This window comes from Watersipora subatra, chromosome 3, assembly GCF_963576615.1.
Source record: "Watersipora subatra chromosome 3, tzWatSuba1.1, whole genome shotgun sequence".
NCBI classification, from domain to species: Eukaryota; Metazoa; Bryozoa; class Gymnolaemata; order Cheilostomatida; family Watersiporidae; genus Watersipora; species Watersipora subatra.
The window spans coordinates 3,725,139-3,749,597 of NC_088710.1; the positions used below are offsets into that span (position 1 = coordinate 3,725,139).

Genomic DNA, 24,459 nt, shown 5'->3' on the forward strand with positions numbered 1-24,459 from the left:
TTTTTGTTTTCCTAAAATACAAACTATAATTTAAGAATTCAGTTGAAAATATTAATACAAACCATAGTTGCAATGAGACAATGGCTGTCATATATCAGAGCGGACAAATTGGCCTGGAACGGCGGCCACTGTACTGAAGCAGTGACTACCTTAAATTGATTCTATAAAGCTCAGTGCCAGTGCAATAAAAAGTGGTAACTTGTGTCTAGATGTAAATGAGACCTAAGGACACAGTATTTGTGGAGGGCCAGTTGTAGGTCAAATCTAGCGAAGTGCTAAAATAAAAATTGAGCGATCTTTATATGCTTTGCTTATGTAACCAATCAGCTATATCTACCATAACCTCCTGAAAAATCCACTTTTTCATGCTTCAAAGATAATCAGTTATATCTACCATAACTACCTGAAAAATCTAGTTTTTGATACTTTGACAGCTTGTATACAGTGAGAAATGTCAACTGGTACAGTTATTTCTCTTTATTAAACACATTTTTGAAAGTAAAACTACAGTAGCGTGTGGAGATGGGATACACTACAATCTAGTATTGAAAGCTGAAATAAAAAAGGGGATGAGGAAGAATAGAGTACGCAAGGTAACGTCTATGCGATAGAATGCAAATGCTATAGTGGTTATATTTTCTCTCAAGCAATCAATTGTCACAACCATTTTTGAGTGTTGTTCTGTAATCAGTCATAATTTGCTTGTTCGAAACTTTACCGTGAAAATGTTTTTTAATTAAAATGCATTTCAAATTACGCTAGTATTTTACAACTTTTAAACCTTTACTAAAAACATGTTAGAAGTTCGTGAGCAGAAAGTAGAGGTAATGCGGTAAATGAACAGCAAATATCAGGGTAGCCAATCCCCTATAAGCAAGGTCGAACAATGACTTAGAACAAAAGCCATCAGATCAATACTGGCTACGGAGAGTTCAACAATTCCATTAGGAGGCTTAACTCCGCCCACATCAGCTGTTTGCCAGCATGCGCAGAGCACGTGTCCAGTAAGGAGTCGCATTCCAACAGGAAACCGGTGGATTTGCAAAACCTCTGCCACTTTGAAACCTTTTGCATACCTACCGACTTGGAGAATAGTAAGGACCGAGAGATACACAGAAAAATACACAGTTATGGCAGAAGGAGAGACGTCTGGATTCTTTAGAAAAGATGGACCGTACTCATGGGTCATCTTTTTTGTCATAGTGGCAAATAGTACGATGGTCGGACTTATGTATACCATTCTTGGTGTTATGACATATGAATACCCGATCCTACTTGGCATTCCACAATCACAGGCCAACCTCGTCGGCTCGGTTATGCTTGGAATATTTCTCTTCACAGGTCTGTGCAATATTGTAGCCTATTAATTTAATATTCGTATCAAAATTGCTATTTAGCAAAATAGCTTTCATGAATTACTAAACCTTTAGAAGTGGAATGTGGTGTAGCAAATCGATTATGTAATTTTGTTCTTTAACATATAATTTTGCATTTTATGATCAAAAATTATGGAAGGTAAAATTCATTAGTTGAGCTTTCTAAATTGGCAGTGAGTTGCCGGGCTTTCCATATACATCCATCGACCAACTACTGTATAATAATGGCACCTATAGACAATTTAACTATTCCACTTATGATATTTCTTAGTGTGTTCAATTAAGGCAGCTTTGCGAAGTCAGTTAATTCACCATCTACATGGATTCACAAATTCCTTCCTAAAAATAGCCTATCTGGACACCTGTTGAAGCGTGTCTAGCCTATCAAAAAACCTGTTAAAGCATGCCTAGCCTATCAGGACACCTGTTAGAAGCATGCCTTATTTAAGTGGATAAAAATAGTGGGATAAGAAAGGAAACCGCTGATGAACTTATGAAAAATTGTAGCTATTCCTGGCTATATTGTGTCGCATCATTTTATGAAATCATGGTTAAAATATATTGTTTACTAGGAATTATATAAAAGTTTAATTTTAATGCTTTATATTTAGTTGTTCGTAAAAAGCTAATTTCAGCGCTCGCAGTTATGAACCACCCATGTAGTTGTACCACTAAGTGCTGCACCTGAAAATGACTGAAATGTAAACGCTACCTCCAATGAGTAACCCTAGTTAGAAATGCTAGTTTTCAAGCAGGCCCTAAGCTAACTAGCAAAAATACATAGTATGGGGTATCCAATTTTTGGAGTTAAACACAGTTTGAGGCTTCAATTTTTCTTCACTACTGTCCCTTGTATGAATTTACCGAGCAGTCCAAGAACTATCGACCTCTCCCATAAGCTACCCAACAGTGCTAGCATTTTATACACACCTAAAGTAAGACAACATAGACAAAATCGAGTATTTATGACTCAATCTACAACATGAATGGCAATGGTATGTGTACAGTTCCTGTTAAATATTGAATAATGGTACATGATAGGATAACTCTCAAAGACAACACATCCCTCCCCTAATAACTATAGCAGTTTGCTTGCTAAGGCGTTAACAGAATCTTGTTGTACCAACTGAACAGAGGTGATTATTGCAATTATAACATTTCAATAGCCTGGAAAATTGCTCCTTTGTGTGTTATCTTTCAATTGTCTTTGTGCACTCATGGCTCTCTATCCGACCTGTCTGATGACTACGGGTGTCTGTTACAGTGCCCATTAACACTATACTTGTGTCCAATGTCAACCTCAGAGTCTGCGCCGGCATCGGCTCCGCTTGCGCCATAATAGGAGTTTTCTCCTCCGCCTTCGTCTCACAACTCTGGCACCTGCTGCTCGGCTTTGCGCTTTGTGGAGGTAGGTATCTTTGGTTAGCTTAATGTCCAGGCAATATTATAGCCTGAGCTAGCTACGTCCAATAGACATGCCACATATTTCTAGCCAATCATTAACAGCTTGATATTCTATTGAAATATTACCCACAATATTTATTCATTGAATAAATCAAGAAGTTAGTTTGATGTTTGTGTTATAGATCACCATTTTAGTTGCTACTAGAAAGGTAAAGAAATGATAAGTTCCAAAAGGTGTTAAAAAAAGGGTGTAATTTTGTAGCTTCAAGGCAGTTTATGCCCAGGATGCAACTCGGCCAGATTTACTGGTAAATTTTCAACCGTTAAATTTCAAAGGGAACCATATTCATCTTACTATCATTAGTTTTAGCAAACTGCGAGTATTAGAGTGCCAGATAACGTGGACCTGCACCTTTCTCATATATACAGAGGCGTTTCTATAACGTAAATAATCCGTTCCAGGAACATTTATCTTATAGGGATTTTATGTTATACGAACAGTAACATACACGTAAATTGCCTAAACCGTTCCAAGATCTTTCCAAACTCACCTCTTTGGCAACAAAAAGGAAACAATAGACTCAACTTTATAATTTGTAGGCTGTACCGTAACTGCAGTATTATTGGTTTCATCGACAACGTTTCTGCTCAACTTCGCTAGTTTTATAGACTACGATTGCTGTAATTTTTACAATAGGTTGATGGGGAGCACACATCTTCGACGTTAATTTACAATAATTTGCTTATTTTTCTAAAAGGCAAAGCCTATTCGGCAAAGTAAACAAATAACAAATATTTTATACGCCTACAATAAAGCAAAATGAAAAATATTTTTTTTATAAAAAGTGTGGTACTGCCTGTTCATCGTTTATCTGTATCCAATGGTCAAGGTTAGAATACAAGATAACTTTCAACGATACTCCAACTTGTGACATTAAGATTGGTAGACCGACGCTGTAACACCTGCATCAATCGATCGCCTTTAAGTATTAATGAACAGTTGCGCAGCTACATATTCTCTATTTAGTCGACACATTTGACGATCTATCACGAGGAACTAGAATGTCACGCAAGCTGTATATATACAATAGATATAACGCTATACACACGTCATTTTTTCATTCACAAGAGTGGCGAGATAGGTTATCATTCAAATCAAATTGAAGAACTCGACGCGTTGATACTCCACGTTATATGGAATTTTTTACGTAGTACGAAACAAAAACTTCTCAGAAATTCTTTACGTTATCCTGAATTTATGTTATAGGAGGTTTATGTTATAGGAGTACCTTCTGTACATACTTCATCAAAACCTAAGGCAATATTTGAGTTGTGTTTAAGCATATTGGAATAGGCCAAGCGCAGAAACGTTCATTGGCATGAATTCACTGCATTCAATAGTCACATTGACGGTTTCAATGCCACATTGCCGCATATACCTCGATGTTGCATAAGCAATGAATAGATATTTCTATGGGGTAGAATGTCTGAATGGGTAACAATACTAATGCTTACACAGCACAATAACGGAGTAAGTTATTTGTCATGACAGGTTATGGAGTGAGTCTCCTTTGGACAGCTTCGATAAAGATAGTGCCGCACTACTTCAAGAAACGCCAGAAAATGGCCTACATGGCAACGGGTGTCGGCTACGGCATTGGACGAGCTGTTTTCCCTTACATCATAACTAGCATTTTTAAAGTAACAAACTACAAAGAGACGATGCTCTACACCGTGATCTTTTACGCCATCTCCATATCTGCACCAATCGCTTATAAAGAACAACTTCCAAAAGCCAGACCAGACTCGGCAGTCGCGCTGTTCAAGGCCTACACTCATCCTCTTAAGCGATACATCGTCCCTTTCCACCTTTTGAATGGCTACCTATGGAACGCTGAACTGACAGGCGTAGCAGTCATCCTGTTCACGTACATTGAGCACAATACAGCAAGCACTAGCATAGCGACCACAGTGCAGACGATCAATGGTGCCATGCAGCTGACTGGGGCTATCGGCCTCACCTTACTTCTACTCAAGGTCAAACTTAACCATTACATTCTTCAAATAGTATTTAACCTACTTATTGGAGTTGTCTGCTTTGTGATTGGTGCCTATAGAAATGAGTATTCATTCTATGTAGCTGCTGGGGTGTTAGGCTTCATGGAAGCTATTATGGTTGGAAACATTACATGTGTCTGCCACCATCTGTACCCAGAGAAAGACGTTGTATACGCATTTGGGTTCCACGAGGCAGTTGGTGGCATAGCAGGATTCTTAGCACCATTTACTGCGGGACTGATACAAGATAAATTTGGACAAGACGCTGGGTTCTATTATCTCGGATGTAATAGTGTGCTTGGTGGACTTATCTACATACTTGCTGGAATCATTCGGAAGTCTACCTGGGCACACAGACCAGAGAACAAGCTCGAGGATGCAACACCTTCTGACACCGAGGCATCACAAATCTCTGACAAGAAGAGTATAGGAACGGAAGAAGATGGAGATGCGCAGAGCTCAATAGAAGGTGTCGGAACAGAAAAGCTCGAGATTACGATGGCCGACGGTGCGACTGCCGAGACTTTCACGAATGAAGCATACGAGAAAAGCGATGCTGAACAGAGCGCCCTTTAGACACACGTATTTAGTATTCAATTGGCCTGTGCTAATACCAGTTAAATTGGCCAGTGAACTTTTTTAAAGTATGGTGGATTTTATAGTGCTTTTATTTACACTGTTGTTGCGCATGCATTATAGCGAGAACAACATTATTTTATAAAAACAAACTGTTACCCAACACTTAATGTCGGTTAAGATTATGGTCATTGTTACCTCTGCCGCCTGGCTCGCCTGAATCATTTCTCACTTAATAATTACAAAAGCAATTAACTTGCATTGTGTTGGCGTGTCACTGGATGGAGGGTGTGCTGATTGTATCAGCAACACTGTAAAACAGCTTTTTGCAGGCTTGTGATTAGGCGAGCTTGATTCTTACCATGGAACATGCTAGCACTTGTCTGTAATTCCCAGACTACCTGCAGCACCATAACACTCCTGCAGGTGTTATGGTGCAGATACTGTTTGAACCATAACACTGGACACGTATTTATAGCAAGAAAAAGAATTTGGAATTTTTAGAAACAGAAGTTTTTGGATTTTAAATTAAGAAACTAGTTCATCCAATAAGCATGATTAACAGATTTAATAGAAATTGTTGATTTTAAAGTATAGATTACATTTATTAGTCATGCGTAGTCAGGTTTCCATCTGTCCATGGTTCACTGAGCTATTATAAATGTCTTACCCCAACTACACATTCAAATTACTGTTGCAATATTATAATATATTATAATATTGCAACAGTAATATACATAATAATTGTTATAATATATTATATAATATATTATAACAATTATAATATGTTATAATATATTATAATATTATAACTCTTCCGACTCCATTTCAAAAAGTAAAGAATTAGATGTACCCGATATATTGGCTGATGATAAATGTGCTGTCTATCAGTTGCAATTCTATCAAGAGTTGAATCTATAGACTCCTTTGTGCAAGCCGCTGTAATTATGATAAATGCAACGTGCAGCGACCATGTTTAAAATTGTATCATCCCACGGAACATTCAGATTAAAAATCCTGACCCCAGGAAAACTAGTGCAAGTGGCGGGAGGTATAAAAAGCCAATGATCTGTTAGTAATTAGGAGAAGAAGCAAAACACGAACAAACCATTTTTTATAAATTCTTTATGAAGTCTGTTAGTCATGGGCAAGAAAGTGGCAAGGCTGGCAGTGATTACTTCAAACAAAAACAAAAAAAAACTATAAAAACCAAACTGTACATAAATAATTATGTTAACTTATGAAGTTTAATTAGCAGCTTTATCAGGACGACACATCAGCTCATGAAGTGCGGTGAGTTGAAACGTAGCGCTGTATCCCCAATGCTACACTTCAATTTACTTTCCTTCAATGTAAATGAGATGTGACAATACAATTTTTTTAATTATTATTAAAGCACCTTTTTTCCATACAATTTAGTTTTTCTACATTCAGTTTATGTACATGGTTTATATGTTTGTACATCTATATATATTTCTCAAAGTTTGTCTATCCTTTAATATGTCCAGCTATAGCTATTATTAGAATAGCTGTAGCTGGACAATGCTGACAGCAACATAATGGCGTACGTCATTAGGAGCTTAGCATTAGGAGCTTACTGCGTATTAGCAAGCTTATTGGAATTTTTTATTGGCAATGCGCCAGGCTAATAGCAAGTGGAAAGCAACTCTCATTACTTCTCATTGTTAATAAGCCGATTTTAATACCATTTTCCATTGGCAATGCGCCAGGCTAATAGCAAGTGGTTAGCAACTCTGATTACTTCCCATTGTTTATAAACTGATTTTTAATACCCAGACAACGCCGAAGGCACAGCTAGTATTTGTATATAGTTCATATAATGCATCTGTTTTAATGCAATATGTAATTACCAGAAATATTCATTGTCTAGTACTCTAGTTTTATGGGCTATGAGATGAATTAACTGAAATAACCTGTAGGCCTACTCTTATTATTAACAACAGCTTCAACATACAGAGGAAATATTGGGACTGATTAACTTTGAAAGTCAAGATTTGATTCTAGTCCCAAACATACCAACTGGCCAATGAGAAGTGGTCTTTCAATCATTACTCCTGCTATAATAAAAAAACCTATTTTAATATCATCAGAGTTTTTGATCAATAATTCGCAAACAACACTTCCAACTTTCAAACCTCCTTCGCTCGACATGAGCAAATTCTCCACAGTTCATCCTGCCAAGTTCTCAGAGCCAGTGCTAATTTGCAGGTACTTGTGGTAGTATTATGTATCTTCTCCAACAAAGCATACTTCCTAGCTGCTTTTGAAGTGGTTTTTCGTGAGAACTGTAACTGCCGTGCTAGACAATCCTCAAAAAGCATAAATCCTCGTAGAAATGCCGAGATGCTGCGGAGTCACCCTAGACTGAGATTATCTTTGTTTTAATTAAATTATCAAATACAGTTAAGCTGCAATCCTGTTTAAAGACACCATAAACATCCTACTAAAGTTTTGTAGCGGCCATAAAAGATGGTTAGATATTTACGGCTTGTTTATTCAGAGCACAAAGAAAACTGAGTAAATAATGCTGGGTACAAAGCTCTCCCTCAACATAAACAGTCGAGCCGTGAGGTCATTCAATGACACGCCCGGTGGGTCACACTGTCTGCCCTTGTCATTAATTTACATTATTGACTGCTGCTAAAAGGGCCGGTCAAAATCCAGGCCATTAAACGACCAATAATATCGCTCAGATTCTTGCGTCTAGAATACCTACGTAATTATAACAACATAAGCTAAAGCAAAGCCTTAAGGAGTTGTGCTACCATCTTTTCCTGGTTTTTCATCTGAATGGAATAACAATTTGAGCCAAGCGTATAAAGGAGCTGACCTACCATCAGAGGGGAGTATGTTCACGTGAGAACTGACATTTGCATCATAAGACTACCGGCCACTGTTAGTCTAATAGGCCATAGTTGTGTCAATAATTGTGTGATGGAAATGTTTATCGCAGTTCTATAAACTACTTGAATATAATTCTCACTTGACGCCATATAATTCATAGCCATCAGAATGCATTATCTGCATATAAATTTGTATGGAAACGGCAATTTTTCAAGGTTTGGTTGAAAAAAGTGGTATACAGTAACCCCACACATTTCACAGTTAATGGGGACCGGGCTTCCCCGGGGTAATCAAAAACCCGCAAAGTAAAAACTAATTTTTTAAAGTATATGTATGAGCCAAATTTTAACACCAGAGCACGTAAACTGCTTTCTAAACAGTTTGTATTTATTTTCTGCATAATAAGTAAGTAAATTTCTTATATAATAAGTAAGTAAATTTCCTATATAATAAGTAAGTAAATTTCCTATATAATAAGTAAGTAAATTTCCTATATAATAAGTAAGTAGTAAGTAAATTGAAGTTAAACTGACTGACTTTAAGTTTATATTTCAATTCCAGTCCAGTATATTTTAAGGTAGGGAGGGAATGCACATACGTAATACGTAGTTGGGACTTCGTCTGGGTTGAATATTCGGACATGTGATTAACTGGGTTCGTTACGCGATTACATCTAGGGATTACTGTATCTCAAAAGCAATAGTGTTATTAGCCATTCAATAAAACTCAATAAATATGTAATAAAACTCATATCATCTTCAGAAATGAAGACAACTTCATTGTCGGAAATATTTGCATATTGTAGAATTCCCAGAATAACCAATCATATTTAGAGCTTAACGATATGGCAATTTAATTGTTTGGCGGCAATTTTTATGATAAACGATTTAAAAATCGCCTTCATATAAAGAAATATCGCCAATCGCATAAACGATATAATCGTGCAGCGGCGATTTATCCCACACCAGGCGATTTTCAGAGTGACCAAAACGTACGGGCGTTTTGGTTTTATAATAAGCTCATTCAGCTTCCTTGCACTCACACCGGCTTCATGAAACAAATGTTTCTAATTATCACTAACACAAATAAGTTTCTTTTAAAACTGAAATATACAAAAAATATAACAAATCCTTTTTTGTTTATATAATAATAGTATTGTGATATATAACAAATCCTTTTTTGTTTATATAATAATAGTATTGTGATATATAACAAATCCTTTTTTGTTTATATAATAATAGTATTGTGGTATATCACAAATCATCTATTTGCAATATCGAGTCGTCCTATGACTTTTGGATTACTCAATAACATGCTCTACTAATATTTAAGATTGTATAATATTTGTATATTATATAATCTTAAATATTAAATAAATATTTAAGATTATATTTATATATTAAATATAATATATTTGTTATTGCTAATAAATAAAAGTGTGAATGATCATTTATATGCTCGGAAAGGCCTGCATTTGCAAGTAGAATGCTTATCTGATGGATAGGAAGTACCTCCTGCTGACACGGGAGTTGAGGGTCTCTCATAACAGCTAGTCCTCGGGGCAACGCTATCACTGGGCACAATTACCACAAGTTATTGTCAGCTTTTGTTCCCACATCCACAACAACTAATACTTCCTATGATGTTGTTAGCTGATGCCAGCTAGTTGTGGTCAGCTCTCAGTGCTTCACACAGGGTGTGGTGACAATCCTACGCGGGAACAGAGCCTCGACCAAGGATAGTGCCTTGTTTAGAATATTGGTTTGACCTTTATCGTATTTGTCCAAGGATGTGTCGTGTGCATTACACCAAAGGGTAGTTGCTCAAACAATTCAATTCAATCAAGATCACACCAAACAGGGATAACTTGAATTTCTCCGTTATTCAGAGATACAGTTTGCTACAGGTAGTAGTTCTATGAAATTTGAAACATTAACCATTTCGATGTCGTAAATTTTAAACTTTTGTTTGAGAACTACTAACCTAAAAACGAAGAATTTTTGTGTAAGTTTTGCTAAGTAGGCCTACCACGCGAATTAGAAAACAAGTAATTACATATGTTGATGACGTTATAGCCAATTCAGATTTAGATTTTTGTGATTACACAGATAATTAAAGTAGCATCAGTGACTCTGATATGGTGAAAGTAAGAGTTTTGTAAGAGTAAGGAACATTGTGGAAGACTGTCTTAGCTTCGTAGTGATCGTAGATTCACAACTTTTTGCATAGCTGTATTAGTTAAAATGTTGGCAAAGTAAAATATGTTACAAAAATGTTCTAGATAGAGTTTGAAATTGAAAAAATATTGTAGGGCCTATAGGCTACATATCATCAAGCAATATCAGCAATTTTCAGTAAAATGGCTGGCACTAGGCCGATAACTAAATTTGTACATGGATGGCAGTCAAAGGGTTAAAATTGTAGAAAGAACACATGATATTGTCTTGAAACAAAAATATTTTTAATAAACTTCTGTACAATGAATTCGTATGTCAAGGATGAAGTGACAAGCTTGATTTAATATTAACTTAACTTACGCTGGCAAAAAACTGTATCTACAAGTTTTGATTCCAAACAAGCTCCTGCATTATCAGTTCTAATCTACTAAATAAAACAAATTATTAAATGTTGGAATAACAGATTTCAGAAATTAATACAATAATGATCAGAAATAGAATCCAATAACATTATTTGTAAACAGGAAGTCTGTATCACATTCTGCATGCAAAAAAATATTGGAATTTTTACTGCTCATATCTTGCTGATCTGTTGTTGTTATTTTGTTAAACATGGCAATATATGTAAAAAATTGCATTTTGAGAAAGAGTATCTGAGAGCATATTTAGAGATGATTTGCTTGTGTAACAGTAATACCATAAAGTAATACCATAAAGTAATACCATAAAGTAATACCATAAAGTAATACCATAAAGGCCTAGATGCTTGCTCTAGGAAATACATATATTTACCTTAAGTGTCTGAGTATAGCGCAGAGGAAGCACTAAAATGCTAGTATAACAGACATTTTGTATCAGAGCAATTTTATATATCAGACAACGGTACTTTTATAAAGTAAAGATTTTTATTCTGACATTCATCAGAAAATTGAAGAAAGTTAAAACTGGAGCTCATATACTAGTGTGATACTTCCTCTCACAAGTATTGACAGTTAGGGTGACATTAGGGTGAGTTGGGCAGCAGCAGACAACAGGTTATTAGACAGACAACCTAATCTTAAACAGAAGTAATCTTTTTGTAGGAAAATTGACCATCATCCATCAAGTGTGAGTACAACCAAAAGGGCAAGTCAGTGACAAACGTGAATTATTCTTGTTTGAGCTACACAGCTGACTATTCACTTGGCTAACTACGAAACTCTGTTTCATACACGATCAACATTTGATTATTGCACCATAGTCTATCAGCTAAGTCTTCTTGTAGAACGTTTTTACCCAACAATCAACATGAAAACAAATATGGGTGCTTTCCTATCAAATATAACCATTCAGCTGCACGTTGCTAAGGAAGGAACGCAGGTACACTGTGAGTTACTATCTATATTATATCGCTATAGCAATATAGTATATTTTTTATTTTGATATATAGTATATATAATTGTATTACCGCCTGATCTTTGAGACTGTTCTCATGCAACAATACTAGTAGTAAAATATAGGATCCCATCTTTAACTGGGCTGTTAATATCACTGAGCATTTTTTTAATTTTTACCACATGTACCTAAGCTTATATGAAGCACAGCCAAGCCTCTGTGTAAGATATTGTATCTCAGTATGTGAATTCTCTAAAATTAGATGTAAAATTTGATTATGCGCGTTGATCTAAACTCGAAGTAAGGTTCAACATATAGTATTCATAATTTCTCGCATCATTACAGTTTCATGAGTACAACTAAATATGCTGGTGAAAATTGAAGTAAACCTAAAAAGGATAAAACAAATAGAAAATGTATAAGGTAAGTCTGTTAAAACTTGACCTAGTTTATGTTAGAGTAAGTCATATCACATGTAGGCCTATCTACAATTACCTCTATATCCGAACCTACATATCACCAAGCCGGAACTTCTACTTGAGTGTCTCTATTACAAATCATTAATAAACAGTTCTTTTTATTTCTTATTAGTTTAGTTTTCTATATATAATTTGTTTGTTGTATTAAAGTTTTTTTATCTAATTTTGTTTTGATATTATGTGTCACCTCAAATAGTCTATAGGATTTACTATGTTTTTAACTGTAGAATGAATGAACGAATTACAATGTATACTTATGGGAATATCTGTTCATACATATGACAGCTTCGTTTTATGAAGCAGATCTCAGATGTAATGGTCTTTCTATTTAGGGGTTGAACCGCACTGAAGAGACAGCAGCAGAGATGGGTAGTCAATCACATTTGATCACATTATTGGCTGACAATGGGTGGGTGAGAGGGTGAAGGATGGAGCCAAGCTCACAGATATAGGAAACAATTCTTATATTCTTTTAATATATGTATATAAACCTCAATGTTTATTTGTAGTCTGTCTTTCCGTCTGTGCGCTTATAGCGCTAGAGTTTTACGAATTAAAAATCTGATGCGGACTGGTTTAAACTAGGGTTGCACGATAGCTCAATAGTCGATTTCGATAGTCGATAGTTGTCTTTCTCGATATGAATGTTGCCTATTTTTAGCCTATCGAAACATCCGAAACAAATATATCGTTATCGAATAATAAAAAATAGTATAGCCCTATAGTTATCGCCCTCGAATAGCTCGAACACACGGTTAACTCGAACGGATTTGTTTCGTCCGTTCCCACGCAATGATAAATTGCTTTAGATAACTCGACCTCAACTTGGTTAACTCGAACAGTTTTTTGCCCAACGGCTACTACGACGGTTATTATCGCTTTAGAATATCACTTTATTCCAAGCCATAGAGACACACCTCAACTTTTAGTAGTTCTTAGACGTCGTTATTACCATCATCGGCAAAATATTTTCGTTAACGACTTTTCTTAAGGTTTGCAAAAATCAAAGTTTGCCAAACATCCGCTTAGCGATGGCCTTCCGAAAGCTAGGAAAAATGAGCTAACCTCCGAATAAACTTAAAGAAAAATCGGCAAACTTGATCTTGGTTAAAACAATGATATACAGCCCCCTGTATATCATTCCAAGGGGCTGTATATCCTTGGTTAAAACGCTCAAAAAAAATGTTTTTTCTTCTGAGCATTTCAACAGCGATAAGTTTGACTAATTTTAATCTGAAAACGTCCTGGCAATCACATCACTTCAAACAACAAACCAATCTCAAGCGATAGAAGTATCTACACTTTCTGATGAAATTTTTTTAAACTTTACACTAGAAGCCTTTTAATTTGCATCAAGCCATCTATGCATTTGATTTATATATAGTTTGTACAATATATGTACATTTATCTACTAATAAATACATGGACTTGTGACAGTGCTCTGATAACTTTGAACACTCTGATAACTCCAACACCTTTTCCTATTCCTTTCCACAACCCTCGATATTTTCAGGCACGATAATTCGATAGTTTTACCAGCTGCCTAGTCACTCGATAACTATCGGTGAACTCTGTCTGCTCATTGATAATTTAATACTATCGCTGTCGGTGGAACAACTCCAACGATAGTCGATAACACCTTTTTAAGCAACAAATGCCATCCCTAGTTTAAACATGGTACACAGAAATAAACAAACACCTACATTTGAAAGCTAAAGTAGTAAATGTTGTATATGTTGATTAAAAATAAATTTTCTGTGCAAATACTTTTTACTCGTGCAAAACCGGGCCTTCAACTAGTATAGATTTAAATATGAGCTGTTACTGCAAGTTTTTAAAAATTTATTTTGTTATGAATGTTTATAATCTGTGCTATAAATAATTCTAAACCTAATATTCAATATTTGGTTTTTACCAGACAACAGAAGCCATTCAAAGTTGAAATATTAGCTTTTGCTAAATATTTGGATACTGTCAAGCTATTAACGTTGCTCATTCTGAATCATTGACGAGCTCACAAATTTAACTAATTGTTGGCAAATATAAAATTCAATTTTAAGGCAACTTTTCCTAATGAAGTTATAACATAAATAAGGCCAAATCAATTAGCGACTAAAAGGCTAGCGATATCAGTTGTGAGGATGTATCATATACCAAAAAACCCTGGGAAATATGTCCTTAAATCTCCAGAAACAAATATATTTTATGCTGTTGACTGTTTACAGTTGATTGTTTAATTTTTTAGTAAACTGTGTGCTTAACAAATTTACACAGACACGAGATCATAAACTGTGCTGGAAGGAATTTTGGCGAGCAGCCATAGTGAGTACGTGTATCCCTACGCGTGGCTGCTAAGGATCAGCTGCAGCAAGTGGCGGAGAGCAGATATTAGAGTTGAATTATTCAGTGATGCCTCTTTAAGAGATTTAAATTGGGTCGGATAGCAAAACAACCTAATTACATCAATAGCAGTTGTCTCGAAGGGTGATGTACAAAAAATAGCATTTGTGAAGTCAATAGTCGACATATGAATAAACGATGCTTTTGTTTGCAATTTTTTTATTATAGTATCAAAGCAACACCAAAAAGTACTAGTAAATAAAAGAAAAACGATCGTTTTCTAAAAATATGGGGGCTTTTTTGTGAATGAGCGCATGTGCAAACGACTTGATGACATAAAAAAATTGATGGATTGTTGTTCTCCAAATATTGGTCTGTCCTAGTCTCTGGTCACGCCCAAATATGGCAGAAAACTGACAGAACGCTAAAATGAACAACCTGAAAGTTGTGTGATACGAATAAAATATTTTGGTTTGGTCAGAGCTTTGCAACCAGTTCGATCAAGATGAACCATAACAGTCGGAGAGGTCTCACTGGGTGGAGCTACATTGCATTTTCTCTATCGAAATAATTGGTAAATAATTCTACTGTTTTACGATCCATAAATAGTTTTTAATATTTTAGTAAACAATTTTGCTCTTCATTTATCAACACTCAACAAGTTACACAAACCCTTAAAGGCAGAAAATACTATTAGCACAGGAGTTCATCCGACAGATTAATAATCATGCAGATGTTACAAAGATACCTAAACTATTCTCACTGTCACTACTGCATATACCGTAAAACCTCTATTTGAACACCACCTCTATTTGAACACCACCTCTATTTGAATGCCGCCTCTATTTGAACGCCACCTTTATTTGAACGCCACCTATAATAGATCGCCACTATAGAAGAAGAGTGGTGTTCTTCTTCTATAGTGACGTTGAAAATTGCAACGCCACCCTTTAATCGAACACTATTAGTCCGCCACTTTGACATTCTTTAATCTTTACGAACTTGTAATGGAAAATGATCAGTAAAAAAGTGCCCACGAAACAGTATTAATAATGACTACGGATACATCAACAATTAATTTTTTTCTTCCTGCTGTAGCGGTTGCCATGGTTTTAGTGACGGTGTACTTGAGAAGATTGATCACCACAACCATCAGAACTACACTCTGATTCAAAGTCACTCAGGTCTAAATCATATCCATTGTTTTCAGGTTCATCCAAAATGTGGTTTATTATCTGCCATGAAGACTTTAAAGTGTTCTGATGAACGATGAGAATACTCCTCAGGAAAACCGTACAAAGCAATAGCAGCCATTGTTATGGGGTAATCTAATTTTAAAAACGTCTTTAAAAATTAAAAGCTTAATGTCCATTTTTAACCCCAAGCTGTACGACTTTTTTTTTAAACTATGAAAGGGACACCATTGAAATAATTAATGTCAGTACCACGCTAATATTTTATAATCAGTGTTTATTGTCTAAATTAGTCTTAACTTAGGGGATGGGAAGCACAACCTGGTAGTTGGAGAAGGTTTTTAATTAAATGAAACAGTAAAATGCAAACATTTGTAAAAACAACAAATCACAAACGCAAAAACAAAAAACAAACAGCACACTTCTAGCTCATAAAATATTAAAAAAGAACATCCAGGTACTCAGTGCATTCCATATTCATTTCTAGTTATTCTAGTGAAATATTATACGCTAGATGTTATCAGTTGGCTCAATTGTACATTTTACTTAAAATAAATAAAAAACTGGACACAATTTTAATAACTTCGGATTGCTAGCAAACACGGATCCAAAAATATTTACATTCATGTAACTGAAATTAAACATTGATTGGAATATCAGATTGACATAGCGAGAAGTAGGTCGCAACTGACAGCAGAAAAATGTATACACTGAGGCAATAGATGGAACAGCTTGATGACCGTAAGTATGGGCATTAGGTTTATAAACAAAAATATTTGCCCCTCATCCGACTGCGGATATCCATGGGAAGCGGGAGCAACTCCACAGGTGTTTATGTAAGAAGGTGGTCTGTAAGATGTTGTTACTATAAATAACTCTGAGATTGTTCAGGGACACTTACTATATACAGTTGTGACATTTCTTCATAGTAATAACAACTCAGCTTGCCACCATGCCCAAACACAGCAGTACCGCAAGCAAAACTGGACACAAGGTCACAAGATAGGCCATCCAAGTGATCAATGGAAAATTTCAAACTCTATGCAATGGCAAATCATGAAAGAGACTAGTGATAGCGTTTGTCAGGTCGTGAGGTGGTGAAATAGGAATAGGACAAGTCTCCGGTGCTGAGTTGAAGCAAATAGACTGTGCTCCTCATAAACTGAATTGTTAGGACGCTGAAGCATATTGTAAGAGGAAGGACAGTTCTAAATGGGATGTTGTCAGAGATTAAGTTTGTTACTGACATGAAATGTAATTTTGACAGACTGCTAAAACGAGATATTAAATGAATTTTTCAAAAATTGTCGTATCCCGAGAACAACCCATTTGACTTTAAAATCAGCATAACATAATATAGGCTAATATTCAAAAATTACACTTAAGCGGTATTTATTATAACAAAATAAGGCAAGAATTTACCAGCGAGAAGGTTGTGAATACAGTGCTCTGCTAGCATATTCCGTATCGTTAATTTTGTTGAAAGGGTCTTCTTGTTCAAGCACACTAATTCATAATTATAGCCTTTAATTAATATACTAGGTTATACCCAGCATCGCTCGGGTAATAAAATTGTTTTTGAACAGAAATTTCATTTTTATTATATATATATGCAACATTTGCTATTTCAAATGAAGGCGTTTATATTTATTTATATATCTGATTATTTTTATATTTGGCCTTGACCTGGCTGACAACTACTTATGCCCATTCCATTCCGAATTACGAAGTCTTTGAACAGAAAATTGATTTGTATTTAACATATAACAGCATTTGCTATTTTAACTTTCAAACTGCATATCATGAGAGAAGTGTTTTGTGTAGTTGAAATGAATTGAAAGAGAAAATAAAAACAGCTGTAAAGGTTTTCAAATTTTGTCAAACAACTATAACTTTCAAACTTCATATCCTGAAAAAAAAGTTTTGTGCAGGACAACTAAATTAAAAATAAATAAAACAACTGTAAAGGTTTTCAAACAACTGTAAATTTAAAGTTTCATAACTTTCAGCGACGCATATCTTTTAATAACGTACAGTGGAACCTCGGTTCTCTAACATAATCCGTTCCAGAAGGTCGTTCGAAAACGGAGTTGTTCAAGATCCGAAACAATTTTTCCCCATTAGAATAAATGTATGTAAATTTTAATCCATTCCAAGGCGAGAAAACAACATCGGTCAAGTGTTTTACATTTTACACCACAAACTGTACTGTATCATGTTTAATTTTAATAAAAGGTTTTTTATTTATGATGATGGAAAAAGAAAATAAAAATAAACATTTCGTATGTTTGGCTCTTAAAACATCAAAAACATTAAAGGTTAAGATACAATAACGAAAATTGCAGAAACTGATAATGAAACAGCAAAAAAATGCAACAGATCAGTTACATTAAAAATCGCAGGAAAAAATATAAACAGCAATGGCACGTTTACTTAACATCTTTGAAGGAAAATCCTCCTCCAAAACACTTTAGGTTAACTCGACTGGAGGGATTATCTCCCTAGCAAATCTCTTCGGTAAAGGAGACGTTGTCCCAGATGGTTCCTTCTTTTTTGTAAATAATTTATTAAGCGTAAATTGCTTCTCCGTTTGTTAACGAATGTTTCCATGCTGTTTCCGAAGCTGTTCCAATTCTAATGCGCATGCTGTGGTTTGGTTGAGAAGCGAATTTATGTTCGAGATCCGAGACAAACGAATCTCAAAATCTTTGGTCAAAAACTGAGTTGGTCGAGAACCGAAGTGTCCAAGAACCGAGGTTCCACTGTATATAATCAGTACACAAATCGTCAAGTTTTAAGTTCAAGATAAATTATTGTCGATATCGTGTGGCGGAATAAATTAACCTGAACGGAAAAAAATGAAGAAGTATGGTGTTGCATAAACTTAGGACCCAAAATAGTTATTAACAGAGGCATCGTAAAGTGTGCTTGCAATGCTAAAATAATTAGCATGGGCATGGGGTATGTAGTATATGAAAACGTGTATGATCAATATGCCATTCTAGGTCAGTGGTAGAGCGACCAGATAAAAACTTGTAGCTGAATTTGTCATGAGTTCAAATCCATCAGCTCACGGAATTTTAATATCACGATTTTAATAGCTATAGCTGGAATGACAAATGACATACTTTGTTATGTAAGACAGAAATATAGTTATAAACTTTAAAAATGTAATAATCATTTACCAAATATAAGAAAGTGAGGAATAACCTTATACTACAGTACTTTAATGTAGCGATGAAAACCACAAAATATTGTGACAAGAATTTGATTTTAAATTCTGAAAATGCTATGCTAGAGCATTAAAGACAATATGAAAGAGATGTGAGAGAAGTAGAATTTATGTATTTGGAGAAACATTAGCAGACCAGGGAAAGTTGTGTTATAATCGTTCACCATACAGGAATAGGAGGGACTGTAGAGGTCAAGGACAAGTATAGATTGTTATTCTTATGCAGTCAACTATAAACTTCACAGCTGGTATTTTTTGTGCATCGCCCTTCGACATAACTACTACCAATGTAATTAGAGTTATTTTGTCATCCAACCAAATTTTCTTACTGAAACATCGCTAGAGAATTTAAAGGTTAACTGACAACATTTTAAATCAAATCTATTTATACTCATGATATTTCATTTTTTGGCAACGATTTTGATGTTGCAAGAAGAAAATTCCAGTTTTGGAGACAAAAACACTCATGATGCAAACTGTGACATAAGAGTGTCATATTTTTTGGCAAAACACATTCTAATGAATTGCGATGTCAACGCCGACGATTAGCAAATGTGTGAACAGAAGGCGAGAGCGCTTCTGTTGGCCGCCATTCTACCTTTTCCCCATCAAATCGTTACACTACATTGTTATGTATTATATTATATGTGTTATATATTATTGTTATGTATTATATTATATGTGTTATATATTATTGTTGTTTACACAACACGGCAGACTATTATAACGCAAGGTCAATGTAGATTCCAGAAATATGGAAAGGTCTACACCGTATTAGTAAGTCCCAAATCAGCTTTATGAGTAATGGTCATAGAGCTACACCTATCAGCTTATGAGTAGTAGTCATAGAGTTACACCTATCAGCTTTATGAGTAATGGTCATAGAGTTACACCTATCAGCTTTATGAGTAATGGTCATAGAGTTACACCTATCAGCTTTATGAGTAATGGTCATAGAGTTACACCTATCAGCTTTTACATACCTTTTGCAGAGTGTGCTAACAAGAAATTCTTTCTTTACACAAAGAAATTTAAAGAATTGTCTGTAAAATTAGCTATTGTCAGAAGTCACCTGTTTAAAACCTATTAACACATGTTCTACTTTCATAAATAAAGATTTTGAATAAACAATTTTTAGATAATCTAGTTATAAAAAAAATGAGCGATCTTAAACCATAACTGTCACATACAACTTTTATCGTAGTTTCTTGGTAAATCAGCCACGCTGATTCCGATTTTTTATTCAAAATGAAGATTGGTCCACTAACCTTCAAAGTCATTTAAGCTTTTTAAAAGCGTTTCAATATCCGTTTCAAAAACAACACAATCCACATTACAAGCTCCGCCCATAAATATGTGACGAAACCTAGCTTTTTCAGGAACGGAAGTTAGGAATATTTAGTCCGATTTAGAATAATAGAGACAGGTGTCTTAAAACCCATTATTATCTAAATCCAGCCTGTAAAATAATCTCAGTCTTTTATGAAAGGTATATAAACTATTTCAAATTGCTCGTAGCTTGTTACAAGATGTTTAAATAGGCTGAATGCCAAGAAAAATGAGCTCAAAAGTGCGGTTTTATCACAAGCTAGCGTTGTTATCGCGTTTTTTTAAATATGCAATGTTAAATAGCTTATCTACCTTTCAGAAAAGACTGAGATTATTTTTAAGGCTGAATTTAGATATTAATGGATTTTAAAACACTCATCTCTATTATTCTAAATCGGTCTAAACATCCCTACGTAACTTCTGTTCCTAAAAAGCTAGGTTACGTTACGTATTTATGGGCGGAGCTTGTTGTGCTGATCGTGTTGTTTTCGAGACCAATATTAAAACGCTGTAAAAAAGCCTTCATTACTCTGAAATTTAGTGGACTATTCTTTATTTTGAGTACAAAATCGGACTCAGCGTGTCTGATTTACCAAGTAAATACGATAAAAGTTGTACGTGACAGTTATGGTTTAATGTAATTAGACAGCCTCACAGGGGTTTCAGGTTGATATTTGGCAGATAATACGAATCTGTCTGTTCATTTTCATGACTTCAAAATGTTAATAAAAATGATTTTGGTAGAAATTACACAAAACTATTATGAAAACCTTAATCTGAAATGTCATCATCCACTGTTAATACAATATTGCGCTGTCATTTTACTTTTAACTCTAATCTTTGCATTGCTCAGCACCTTATGCAATAGTTTAACATTCAACAAACTATACTGCTGTTGAATTTTTATAAAAGATTAATCGAACACACATCAATAATAATATAATAATAGTACGAGATGAAATTAAATTCTTATTTAGCCAAACTAGAATTATGAAAGCAAGCTAATGTTTTAGAATTTTTCTATATAATTGTACGCTTGCATCAATTGCAGCTTTAAAATATTGCAACTTTAAAATACAAAGTCGGCAGCACTTGCACAACAAACCAATAAAAGAAAACAAACATAGTTTAAGTTTTGATTAATTCAAATATTAAAAGTTTATTAAAATCGTCATGTCAAATCTCAAGTGGTTCTAAAGTTTGCGCCTTTCATGACAACACTTCATCAAGCATTCCTAAAGGCTGGGCCAAAATGCTTGAGGCAAATATTGTAACGTTATAAACCAACTAAGAACGTGTGGGTGCCCCCCTCTCTTTTTCCTCCCTCCACTTCTCCACTTCTCCTCTTCCCATTCACTACACTCCACCTTTTTCAGTCTTCTATCCCCTCTTTCACTCCTCATCCCCCACCCCTTCCTCTCTTCCACCCCTTCAGTCAGCCCTGAATTGGACTCATGCCACTGATTAGAAATGATTCCAAAATTTCTTTCATTCCATTTGTATAAATTACGTAATTCATCTTAGCGCAGGCATATCTGTTTAATTAAAGAATGTAACAGATGAGCAGCTTATCAAACTGCAGATCATTGATAAAAGCTTTCCATGTCTGCTTTTACTTAAAAGGATGGTTGTTGAGGCATTAGCTATCATACACTTGTCAACAAGCCAGTTCATGCAAATACTCAATACATGGATCAATACGCTAGATGTCAATCAAATCCTACTACACTATGCGTTGCGCAATGATCTGGTACATACGGGATTCCACTTCGACTAAAAAAATATGCTGGTTGTAGAGACATAGAAAATGAAAGGACGATGTTGTATGACAAAAACTAACATTTACGACTTGGGCTATTTCCAAATAAAGTAAGATTACGGTGAAATCTTTTACAAAATAAAATATTTCAAGGATTGTGCTACCACAATTCTGAGACAACTCTCAACTATTTTTATAAATTTCTTCATTGTACTACTTTAAACTTTTTTTTCAAATTATTTGATCAAACGATTTAAAATTCTACTACTGAAAAATTTTTGAAAATGTAAGAAAATTTACAGCCAAATGTTAATTGTGCATAAAAACCTAACATTAGCGAATATTACCATGGTGACATTTACTAATAAGTTTTGTTGAAGAAGCTTGGCATCTGTTACCAGACTGTTACAGCCATGAGGACTCCACTCTTGGCACATGCCCTTACATACATCAACCTATATACTGTACATACTTTGTGGTGCCTGGTTTATCAAAATACATTACTCAAATCAATGTTGAGAAATCTTGCTCTCTTTGAAATGAAGTTGATGGCAAAGCAAGCACCGTACAGAGAAGACAGATTAACTATGTAATTATGAGCACACATCATACTATAATTATCTGACTTGATGTTCAGCTAAGAGTACATAAATCTAGACATTCAGTTAAGTCTTACACAAAAGTCACTAAATAATGACAAGTAGGGAAACTATGCTGCCAGCAGCTTGCTATAATAAGTTTTCAGTAGGCAAAATAAGTTGAAGAAAATTGATTTAAAATCCAAAGTTTGGTCAGCTGTGGGGCAAAACAGACATCTCACCATTAACAGTGTGTGGGAAACCTATTAGTGACATAAAAAAGTGGACAAATCTCGAACAAAACTACTAAAAATGTCTTTGCTCAGCGGTATTACTGTGTGTCTCCTTATTTGTAATAATTTATATTATAAACTTTAAAACAAAAATGTAAGTTTTTATCAACCTCTATTTATTGAAGTCCATATTTGACCTTGAACTTTATATGATCAGAATTTGAATTATATATAATCTAAACTTTGACCATTTAAACATAATTCTGTTTTTATTTGTTAGTAATTTTTTATTTCAGTATACACGGCCCTAAAATGGTTTTCATTATTTCTGTCTCCTATCGCGGTTTACGTTTATCGCAGTTACCTGTGGTTATTAAGAAATATCACGCTGTCGATGAAGCACGAGTTGCCAGCGCTTGTCTACAACCATAGTCCTTTTAGATCAGACCTGGGCAACCTGCTCAGCGTGTCACGTACATCTCAACAACACAAACAAGATGTTTAGATAAACAGATCCATATAATTATTCAAGATGACTGAAAAATCAAATTCCTTTTAACCAACTCATTCATGTTATGTTACAGTTGATGTTCCTAGCTATCACTTGCCAGACATACCCTAGGGCGGCTAGAGGCTACGTCCTATGAAAACACATCAAAGACACTAGCCAAGTACAAAAATGAGCCACCTGGAGGCCAATTATTTAAATCAATGCAGACACGATGGGGTTACTCTGAAAAACACCATACGGTAACTCATAGAATCCATACTGGAACATACGGAATATTCATACCATGACGCACTTCGTCCTCGCAATGCTTGAGGGCGCCTCAACTCTGTCAGAGCTGCTTACCAAGAAATTCCTTTTTGGTACGGAGCCATTAATAAATTTAAGCAAGCCGTGTGAGTGTTTGAGTTACCATTCTTAAAACAAAGACCAGGCATTAGGAGTTGATATACTCCAGCTTCATCTCTATCTCAATTGGGCCACCTAATATTTTGAGCACTGTTTGTCATGACCAGAAATTTGGTTTTCAACTGTGACTTCTGACGATGCTCAGAACCGACAGACGCCTGCAGGTGGGTGTTTCAGAGGCTGGTTCTCAGGAACCAGATAGACTTTTGAGACCAGATATTTAACGACTGAACGGAAGGCACGGAGCCTGAGCGTATGAAGTTTGAGTGAAATTTGCCACAAAATATAGAAACGCATAAAGTTTTTACAGACTAACAGACAGACACACACAATGACAAAGTTAAGTAGTAGGCTTTAGTAATAAACACACAATATTCTTTTTATTTACTGGTTGAATACCCGGCATTGCCCGAGTATTATAAAAGTCTGCAAAGAAAAGTGTTTTTTTAACAAATAACAATTACCGTTCCAACTTTTAAACTTCATATCATGAGAAAAGTGTTTTGTGTAATTGTAATGAATCAAGAGAGAAAATAAAAACAACTGAAGGTTTTCAAACTTTGTCAAACA

General features: G+C 35.1%; 2 protein-coding genes across 3 annotated transcripts in view; one reads left to right on the forward strand and one right to left on the reverse strand.

Annotated features, from left to right (window-relative positions):
• LOC137392233 (protein pigeon-like) overlaps nt 1-24,459 on the reverse strand; it is a 128,770-nt gene that overhangs the window by 60,449 nt on the left and 43,862 nt on the right. The gene's annotated exons all lie outside the window — the stretch shown is intronic.
• LOC137391054 (monocarboxylate transporter 8-like) lies at nt 996-5,584 on the forward strand. Its single transcript, XM_068077399.1, has 3 exons — nt 996-1,341; nt 2,641-2,784; nt 4,333-5,584. The coding sequence occupies exons 1-3, from the start codon at nt 1,131-1,133 to the stop codon at nt 5,412-5,414; spliced, it is 1,437 nt and encodes a 478-aa protein (XP_067933500.1). The 5' UTR covers nt 996-1,130; the 3' UTR covers nt 5,415-5,584.

Excerpts from the sequence above, each read along its gene's own strand:
- LOC137391054 (XM_068077399.1), top strand. The coding sequence starts at position 1,131 with ATGGCAGAAGGAGAGACGTCTGGATTCTTTAGAAAAGATGGACCGTAC. Across the intron at positions 1,342-2,640 it reads TGGAATATTTCTCTTCACAG|TGCCCATTAACACTATACTT; the intron begins GTCTGTGCAATA and ends TGTCTGTTACAG. Across the intron at positions 2,785-4,332 it reads CGGCTTTGCGCTTTGTGGAG|GTTATGGAGTGAGTCTCCTT; the intron begins GTAGGTATCTTT and ends TTGTCATGACAG.